Genomic DNA, 10,696 nt, shown 5'->3' on the forward strand with positions numbered 1-10,696 from the left:
CAGGGTCCAGCCCCTGCTCTCATAAGTACCTTAATTTTTCTGCAAAACAAGGCACAGTTTTGCAACTGACTAGCCAAAACCTCCCTAAAAGCAATATTCCAGGGAGGGTAGGAGGATGATTCAAAACCAGACTCCATAGAACTGCTGCTACGATTTAAAAGATAAACAGAAGTAACATTTGTGGATAATGTTTGATTTTGGAAATAGAACTAAGATTACTATTATGCTAGGATGCATAAAAATAACCTTTATTTGAGACAAATTTACTTTTGTCAGAAAATTTTGTGTGCTTATATTTTTACAGGTTTAATCTCTGAAGCAATAAAACTGTCCCAAAGGGTAAACCATATATTGACATCTGGGATCCTGCTATTGAGTTCTATTCTTATATAGTTGTTTCCTTGATGATTAAAAAATGCTCAGCCATGGACTTTTAAAAATAAACCAGGTGTAGATTTTATCTTAATACTTAACTGTGACCAACATTCCTGATAAAGAAAAACAGTGGGGATGGTAGAGGGAGAAAGAAGTGGTCTGTTATTAAGAAAACATTATGTATCAATATTATATTAATTTTTTAAAATAAGCTTTGAAATTAATGGATAAATGTATATGCATTAATTTAATGGAGTGATGCCAAAAGTAACTTAGGATTGTAAGGAGAGTGATCTCAAATATTTTACAAGCAGTATTTCTAATTGAAACTCCAGTATAATGGTATGTCAAACATATAGAATCATAGAATCATAGGTTAGGGTTGGAAAGGACCTTAAGATCATCTAGTTCCAACCCCCCTGCCATGGGCAGGGACACCTCACACTAAATCATATCACCCGAGGCTTCATCCAACCTGGTCTTGAACACTGCCAGGGATGGAGCATTCACAACCTCCCTAGGCAATGAAAGACATTTGCCCAGCAGTTGTAACTGAGAAGAGATTTGCAATTGCTTGTGATGTGGATATTATTTATCTTACTTTCTTCAATGTAACCTGTAAAAAGAAACAAACCAAACCAAACCATTTTAAATTAAATTAAAGCTATTTGTTTCTTTTTGCACTTGTTTTATTACAGAGAGTGCCATACAATACTTTATATAAAGTGTACTGTACCATTTTCTTCTGAAAATGAAAACTTAAATAAAAGAAATTATACGTGCTAGCCCAAAGGCCTTTGAATTCCATAGAAGGCCTTTCAACGGCACTAGCAAGCCTTGAGCTAGGTCTGAATGAAACCATACTTTTTACAATATGAGATACCTTACATATTCTCAAATATAATTTAAAGGTTTTTTTCATACACAGACTATTCTGACCAACAACACTAGCAGAGATGCTGAATACCTTTTCTGAAGGGAGATTGAAATATATCTGTCTTCAAGCAGGTTAAGTTGCTTGCTCACATAATCCTGTTATGTGAGTTTGAAAGTGTATATTCATCTTTGGGCTGCGTATGAAGCTAAATGAGAACATTGATTCTCATCATCTTGAAATATAAATAAAAGCATCAAATTAAGCATTTCAGCCTATTGAGTTACTAGAATGACAAATTAAACATCAGAGTGAGCATGGCTTTCATGTCAGTAGATACAGCTCAAAACATGAAGTCACACTCATGTCAGCTTTAACATCTGATAAAAGGCACTTTTTTGTCTCCTATCTGTCTTCCTTCCCATTTTACTCTGAAGTATATTTTCTTTTCACCACTGTCAAATATATGTTGTTTCATCTTTGTAACCATTTATAACTACAAGTGAATCAAATATCCCCCAATATTTTTTAAAAGAAAAATGTTCAAATGGGGATGGTGGTATCTAAGCACATGATTGGGCAAAAGGCTAGAGGTTCATCTGTGCATGATAATCCTTCAAACAACATCTTATCCATTCTTATCCATGGATGTAAGAGGCCAAATTGGAAGCAAAAGAGTCTAAAATCTGAATTCATATAGAAAGCTACCAAAACTTTTGTAACTATGATTACTCCCAGAGCCCATGAGCTGGACTTCAGGGACAACTCCACACAAAATAATGACAACACTGCAAAAGCACATGCTACAGAACAAAGTCCAATTTTGATCTAGACTCTACAGGGTGAAAACATCATTAAGTGCCTAGCACAAGGTGTTACACTTGGAGTTGCACTCACCATTAAACATTTGCATCTTGTGTTGACACTATGGAAGCCAAAAAAGCATGTTTCATGTTCTCATGGCTGGGCAGCTGCAGTCTCACTGAAGTGACTGTGAAACTTTGGGAGTTTTTCTTTACTGTGGATAAGGAAATATCACTTACACCTCATGATGTTTAACAATCCCCATACCAAATTCAATAAAACTTTTCACAGAATTGGTTGTTTGGTGGAGCTCTTTGTATCTGTCCTATTTTGGCTGGGATAGGGTCAATTTTCTTCCCAGTAGCTGGTGCAGTGCTGTGTTTTGGCTTTAGTCTGAGAGCAGTGCTGATAACACATCAGTGTTTAAGTTGTTCCTAAGTAGCACTTACCCTTATCAAGGACTTCTCAGTCTCTCATGCTGTCTGTGAGAAGGGGCAAAAGAAGCCAGGAGGAAGCAGGGACAGGACACCTGATTTGAACTAGCCAAAGGGACATTCCATACCACAGAACATCATGCTCAGTACAGAAACTGGGGTGAGTTGCCTGGAAGCAGCTGATCACTGCTTGGGTCAGGCTGGTATTGGTCAGCAGTGGTGAGCGATTGTATTGTGCATCACTTATGTTTCTGGGGTTTTATTTTTCTCTTGTTTTTGTTATCTTCCTTCTCATTATCATTATTAGCATTGATGTTACTGTTATTATTATTTTATGTTTTACTTTACTTCAATTATTAAACATATCTCAGCCTGCAGGTTTTACTTTTTCAGATTCTCCTCCTTGCTCCCACCAGGTGAACAAGCTGCACAGTACTTAGTTGCTGTCTGGGCTTAAACCATGACAGCATAATCCTTTCCCAACAGGTCTCCAGTAGGAACTGGAACTGCCCTCTGCCTTGCTTGCAGACCATCTTGCGGCCATTAAGAAATGGGTACCTTTTTTTTTCTTCAGTGGACGATTTTTTATCAGCTCATTGCATTTAATAAAGACTGAATCAAAGATTCTTATATTTCATGACATAAATGCAATCCTTCTGATAAGGTTAAACAAAACATGGCTTTTTATTCAAGCAAAGAGAGATTTTCTGCAGAGCAGTTATATACAACTGAATAGAAGGCCTGATAGATACTTAATTACAGGGAGGCTCTAGAAATATAATGCCACTTTTAGAAGCCTGTCATCTGGGATTGCTACAAAGATGCTAATCACAGGAGTTGTAAGGAAGAGATTTAACATAGATATCAAAAGAAGAGAAGTTAGAAAGAAGTGGATATGGTATTAAAAACCTTGATAATACCCTAATGAAGTAAAAACATTTTTCTTTGCAGGCAAGATAAACAATGAATCACTTTTTCAGATGTGTTTTCATTTCTGCATGCATTACTGATGTTCTCTGCAAGGTACTTTTCTCACTGTACAAGATGCTTTTCAAAATTGAGCTCTTAATGTCTCCAGTGCTTAACCTCATAATTTCTGCATTAGTCCTGTTTTGAAAGTCCCATGGGAGTAACCCTTTTAAAAGTAGAGGAACAACCTAGGAGGACAACTAACCTGGATACATCTACTCCCTTGCTGACCTCCCTCAGAGCTGGAGCACAAGCGGGTTGCCAAGTGACTATTACACCTTTGGAGAAGAACTTCTAAGCAGTCTCAAGGAGGACACCTTTAAATATAGATGTCAGGCTAGCTCCCCCATCCTCCCTAAAGCAGCAAAGCCCTCTAACTTCTGCAGGTTCATTTTCTTCTTTTTGCCTCCCCAATACTTTATTGGTATTTCCTTAAGATGAGCTGATGCTTGAGCTGCCCAAAGCAGTGAAAGTCCAGATCTCCTTTTTACGTGAAAGTGTTATTAAAGCACCTGATGCTGAAACAGAAAGATTTCAGATGGATGGCAGCTTTCATTACAAGAAAAAATTGTCAAAAAATAGCTTTGTCACTCATGGTTGCAGAAAAAACTTTGAAAAAAGGAACACTGCAAATCCTCTAAAACCAGAAGTCAGAATGAAAACTAGGGAAAAAGTAAAACTAAAACCAATTAAATGCTCCTGATTTTTTTTTTTTTTTTTTTTTTTTTTTTGCAACTAGGAAACTGAATTGAAAAACTCACTTAAAGGTGTCCCAATGCAGGGAACCTTGGGCCCAGTCCTAACAGATTTTAGATGCATGAGATCAAATCACAGAACAGCCTAAGTTTTCAAAGAGCTGGCAGAATAATACCTATTTTATTTTGATAACCTAAGAAAAGTACCAAAAAATGAAAAAGTCACAGTCAGAGATTTTCAGTTTAAATTTAACACATCAACAAAATATTTCTCCATGAAAAAAGCAATTTTGGGCCTACCCAAATGTTTCAGTTCACTTTAAACACAATGTTTCTTTGTGATTTAAGAGCATTTAGACTTTATTTAATGCCTTCTCCCTTCTTTATAGGGCAATTTTTGAATACAAATGCCAAGAAACTAAATAAAATAGCCCATGTGTGCTATTGTACCAGCCCTTAAATCAACATTATCCTGAAGTGCAGAAACACTTTGTGTTTCTGCAGGTCGTTGGATTGCAGCCCTGGTGACGACTTGACACAGAACTCTAAATCATACTTATGTATAAATTTGTTGTAAAAGCAGAAAAAGATTTTATTAATATCTGACTGTACTGCAGTCACAGGGAATTTCCCCCAATGACTTTCAGAGCCTGTGTGGAAGAGACAATTACTCTGCTAAGAGTGGTTTTGGGATACACTGGGCTGCCTCCCACTCTCCACACCTCCACTGATTTTTTGTCTTTTCAGGGAGCACATGTTCAACTCTTTGCCTTTCCCTGGGCAAAACCTAGGGTAGAAACTTGTCCTACTCTGAATAAACCAATGACTTTGGTCCCCTCCGGCAGTGGTATTTCCAAGGCACTGTCACTTCTAATTTCCCTCAAAGTGCCAGAGAGTTCCTGCATCTTGGTGCTCCTGAATATTAGGTTTCAAGTGCTATGTAGATGCAGCCACAATATTGCCTTTGGGTGAACATGGACTGAAGTATGGTAATCCTAACAGCAGACTATTGAGCTATTGCTACAAGGACGATGAGCTCTTCAAAGCATATGCAGGAATGCATACCGCCTCACAGTCTGTGCATTATTTATGCCAAGAAGTGGTCCAGCCTAACTCAGAGATCATGTCTATATGCTATCTTCTGCTACTGAGTGTGAATTAGCAGAGAGCTGCCACTTACATGATTATTATGGACTGAAAGTGTAAAAGAATGGTAAATGGTATATTCAGAATCACCTGCCTGTGTGAAAAATTTAAATAAGGTTGCAGGGATTTCATATATAATGTCCCTGATCAACTGGCCATCTTGAGTGTTTGCAAGGATTTGGCATTTCTCTTGCTCTGACCATTATCTAATCTAAAAACTAAAAATGGGGGGGGGGGGGGGGGCATTGGAGGAGGATAAGAGCTATTAAAATAATTTGTATAAAATCTTTCTTGGAGAAATTTACCATGTAGAAAAGGTCAGCTGGGCATTTTGACAGCATGATACAATAAAGGTCTCTAAATAGCTTCAATCATTCAGGGTTTTTTTAATGTGAACCTCTTTTTATCAGTTGCTAGCACTTAGTACTTGAAAATATGTCTGATGTAGCAATTAAAATGTCATATTAATAATACTGTTATGTATTTCTTTACTTAACCTATTCTTTATACCCCAATATATTTCAGTACTGAAAAAAAGGCTACAAATATTTTCCAACCCTAGAGAATGAACTGGAAAAATTCTGAAACACAAAAGGATACAAGAAGACCCCTTACAACATGGAAGTTTTTCACAAGATAAATCTAAATCTATAGAATATTTCATAAAGGGCATGAGAGAAGGGCCAGTTTAATTAAGGGCCTGGCTTGGACACTGCTGTGCATGGCTCTGGTTCCTGGTCTGCAAGAAATGGGTTGTACGACCCTAACCTGCTCAGTGTAGCTCTATTAATGGTTATGCCAAAGTCTGCAATCTCCCTTCAGTCCATACCCACCACCTGTGCACATTCCTACTGTATTCCTACTAATGCTATGAACAACTTCATGGTTATCATCATCTCCTAGCAACTTTTTCCATGACACATTCAGACCCATGGTGAAAAGCTCAACACAAATGTTCACAAATTATATTCGTGTTTGACTCCTGCTTCTTTGCCAGCCACACAAGGAACACAATGCAGCTGGAGTAGAGGGACAGGGTGCTTCAAGCCATGCTGCTGCCATGAGCCTAGTCTCCTTAGGCATAACCTTTTGTTTTTCCTTACAAGCAATGTATCTGTAGGCTCTGCCAGAGGTCTTGAATGGGACTGCTATGGCAACAGGTAAAACAAAGAAAAGAGACACTTAGGTGCATGGTTCTGTAAAAAAAATGAGGTTGCTTAAAGGAAAAAAACCTACTGCTGTTGGGGCTGTAAAATAACCAGATTGCAGCTCAGCCTTCCTTTCCTATTTAGCCTGGCCTTTCCTCTTGAGGTACTGCACAGTGCCAGAAATCCCCTGTTGCTGGCAGATTTCAGTTGAGGGATATTTTCTGTGGCCCTCATTGAAGTGGACTTTGTGTGTGAGCACTGCTAACATGATTTAATTACATTATTTGGCAGCCCTGCTATCCCAGAGATTTTAAAGAGAAGCCACAAATCTTTCAAGTGTCCCACTGCCCTTAGTAGATTTAAAGCCTATGCAGTTTGAGTGGGTTTAGAATTTATTTGAAAGCCTTCTTACACTGGTACAATTTATCCACAGAGATCAGCAGTTTACATCGTATTGATTAATGCAGTTATTGATTTACTCTGCAATTGTACTGGCTGGGTATATACAGTAGTGGAAAGTGCTATTTTCCAGGAGTGATTGACTTCTTTCTTTATTGACTAAAATGAGCTGATAAAAATCATCCACTGGCTGAGCTAGAAGTACTTTTTTTGTATTCGTGCTTTTAGCAGAGAAAAGTAGGAAACAAACTCTGATGCAGTGCAGAGGAAAGAAGTTACAAGGCTGAAACTCTACGATATTTCCCTGGCTGGGTTAAATCCAGCCCACGATCTTACTGAGGTATTAAGCCGGAAGGCTTGGACGGTAAAAAGACAGGCAGCCATTTGAATTTTGAAGACCTTAAATTAAATTGCTGGTTCATTCTGCCAACTTCAGCTGGTGAACATGTTTTTCAGAGCTTGTTGCTGTTTGTAATGCCTATATTTCTGTCCACTTCATCCAGGAAAAGACTGGGAGCTTTGGGTGGGCTTCCGTTGGGGAAGGGCTCAAAGCACCCCAAGGTTAAATTGATCAAGGTCATTTATCCCAAAGGATCAAATGCTGTTCTTTTTCCTGCTGTATTAGGAAATGCACTATCTGGAGCAAAGTTAGAGCTATTCCAAATACCTGTGCCAGCAGGCTGTGGCACACAGATGTTGCTTTAGAGTGCCATAAAGTGGATATAACTGGCAATTATAATGAGTGGTCTGAAGTTTTCCCACTTGAGGAAAGGATCCTGTTCCCATGAAACATGTGGCTGTTTACATGACATCAGCTTTCAGCTGTTCTCCCACTGGAGCTGTTCTCTCATGGCCAAGCAAAGTCCACCTTCAAATGAGTACCCGTGTCATGATACCAGGCCCACGCCACCGCCTATGCAGAATATCTTGACTTCCTGCAACTTCTCCATTTGATTAGGAGCTTGGAAAACTGAATTCACTTCAAAGGCAGATATTCTCAGGGGTAAATTCTCTCCATTTTGAGGCTCTCAGTCAACCCAGGCTTCAAATCTATCCTGCACAGTTTCTAAACACTTAAAAGCAAAAAAGAAAGCAAGCAAAGCTGTACATCGGATACTGAAACTCTTTCCCCCACAACCTGAGGATTCAAGGCTTCTCTTACCATGATAAATTTCAAATAGAATTAACACTCCTGGAGAACCTGGGGGTGGGGGGAGGGGAAGGACCACAAAAGGCCAGGTGAAGATACATGGAAACAAAGAAGAAAAAAAGAAAGAATATATTGTTTCAAATTCTGCAGTGAAAGACACAGCATGAACTTTGTCAGCCCTTCTCCCCCCATTGCAGCCACTCTGAGTGCTGAAGGCAGTTCCTCTGATTTTAAATGAGCCCTAAAAGCCAAAAGCTGCTTCAGATAAGGATATAGCTAAAATACAGCAAATATACAGTAACATCAGTAGGACAGATCAATTGTTAAAGCCCTAGGAAAAGAGAAAAAGAGTAAGGTGGGAAGCTGCAGAAAAGTTCTGCTCTAGCTGGCAGACTTTCCTGCCTGTTTTAAAAAAGGAGTAGAATAAAACGGGGAAGCAAGGATCAGCTCTGAGCATCCAGGAATTTGGCAGTTTGATTATTATTTGATTTTATGAGTTTGTCAGAAGAAACACCATTGTACTGAGCGGGATTCATGACAGTGCTTTTGCTTACTCAAGGTCAGGAGAGGGGCAGAGGAACGTTAGGGCTATTGTCCCAGTAACAGGATGCTCCTCGCAGCCACATCTCTAACTCAAAGACTTCTATTAAAGAAGCCATTTCCCCACATGCTGCTAGAATCGAAGCTAAAATAAAACATATTTTTCACTTCCCTACACAATGACAATTGGCAGTATTTGTGTTAAAGCTGGTTGGAAAATGCTTTGTAAAACAGTTTCCCGTTAGAAAACACTGCTTCTTCAGAGCAAAACATTTAACAGGAACATGATGATTTTTGATGTTTTCAGGAGATGCATTTTCCACTGACTCAGAATTTCACTATTTTTTTTTCAATGTCACTGATTCTTTTTTTCTTATGATGCATGCACTGTTTTGCTTCATATAAACATTTCCCTTAGTAGTTTTGTTAGGTTTACGATGAGTGATGTCTCTTGTTTACTACACCCCTCCCACTCCAGCGTGCTCCAGTTTTATGTTACGTTAGAAAACAGCATTTCTCCAACATGACTGGAAGAGGACATTCTAATGCTCTCAGGAATAATAGTTCAGACTAAATTTCAGAACCATTCCAGTTTACATTCCCATTTACAGCAGTAAGGAATTGCAGAGTTGTCTTGAAAATTAACTATTTTTACTCTTATTTCATATCCTCTCTTCAGCGTGCACTGACTGGGTAAAAGCCCGCCTCAGGCAGCGCGACAGACTCGGACGGCGGCGAACAGGGCGGGCGAACATGGCGCGGTACGTCAGTCAGAGCGGCAGCCGGGGCCGGCAGCCAGAGGGATGGCGAGCACTCGCCTCAGGACCAGGGCACGCTCTGGGGGCTCTGCTCTGGCTGCCCCCGCGGTGGCAGCGGCGGCACCAGACAGAGCCGATGAGAGGGGAGGCTGCAGCGCAGAGCTCGGAGTGCAGAGAGTGTCTGCACTGGTCTGGTGAGGGGAGGGTGCAGGACGGGCAGGGCTGCAGTCGGTGTGCCCTGGTGGGGGGCCCCCTGCAAGCAGGGGCTGAGCTGCGGGACGCTGGCACTGGGAGTATTGTGTACAGTTCTGGTGCCATCAACATAAAAAAGGACATGGAACTGTGGGAACAAGTCCAGAGGAGGCCACGAGGATGATCAGGGGACTGGAGCACCTCCCGTATGAAGACAGGCTGAGAAAGTTGGGGCTGTTCAGCATGAAGAGAAGGCTGCATGGAGACCTCATAGCAGCCTTCCAGTATCTGAAGCATGCTGGAGAGAGACTCTTCAGTGAGGACTGTAGTGGTAGGACAAGGGGTAGCAGGTTCAGACTTAAACAGAGGAAGTTTAGACTGGATATAAGGAAGAAGTTCTTTACTGTTAGGGTGGTGAGGCACTGGAATGGGTTGCCCAGGGAAGCTGTGAATGCTCCATCCCTGGCAGTGTTCGAGGCTGGGTTGGACATAGCCTTGGGTGTCATGGTTTAGTGTGAGGTGTCCCTGCCCATGGCAGGCGGGTTGGACTTATATGATCTTAAGGTCCTTTCCAACCCTAACTGCTATGATTCTATGAGTCTACAAGTCAGCATTGCTGTATTTATCTTTTTATACATGTATATTTATGTATTTCTATATATACAATATATAGTATGTATTTAAAGCAAAATTATTATAGACAGGAAATAGTTCATTTGGAGAATGTCTATGAACACCCATACTGTTCCAGTTCAAAGATATTGCTAACAGAGAAATCCTCCCAGGCTACTGAGTTTCACAAGGCTTTAGAAAATCTCTCTTAAAGTCTAAATCAGAAAATAATCCTTTGCTCCTGTTTAGCATACACACACCTCTCTCTCCATATCCAAGTATCACCATTATCTCCTAGAAGAGAGATACTGTCTTCTGTGCCTATTGTATCAGTTGGCAAAAGATGAAGTTTATTCTATTAGGTAATTGACTTAATGCAGAGAATAGCTTGGCTTTATGGATTTACATCAGGTTTCATTCTTTCCCTCAGAATGAATTTTGGTCTCCAAAGAATGAATAGACAGCTCCAAACTAGACAGTTCCCTGGGGCTGCCCCAGTGGTACCAGGTGGTGGCTGCAGCATGTGGGGCACAAGCCTTTCCCCACAGCTACATGTACCCACCCTGGCACCCACAGAGGAGTTGAGTGCAGTTAGCAAAA

The 10,696-nt window shown here is 40.3% G+C and overlaps 1 protein-coding gene across 1 annotated transcript in view; it reads left to right on the forward strand.

The window, feature by feature from the left end:
• LOC101868936 (contactin-6) overlaps positions 1 to 437 on the forward strand; it is an 88,768-nt gene extending 88,331 nt beyond the window's left edge. The window contains 2 exon segments of the mRNA XM_034066202.1: positions 305 to 400; positions 403 to 437. Coding sequence (XP_033922093.1) covers positions 305 to 400; positions 403 to 437 — 131 coding nt within the window.
• Positions 438 to 10,696: the final 10,259 nt, after the last annotated feature.

This window comes from Melopsittacus undulatus, chromosome 9, assembly GCF_012275295.1.
Source record: "Melopsittacus undulatus isolate bMelUnd1 chromosome 9, bMelUnd1.mat.Z, whole genome shotgun sequence".
Lineage (NCBI taxonomy): Eukaryota > Metazoa > Chordata > Aves > Psittaciformes > Psittaculidae > Melopsittacus > Melopsittacus undulatus.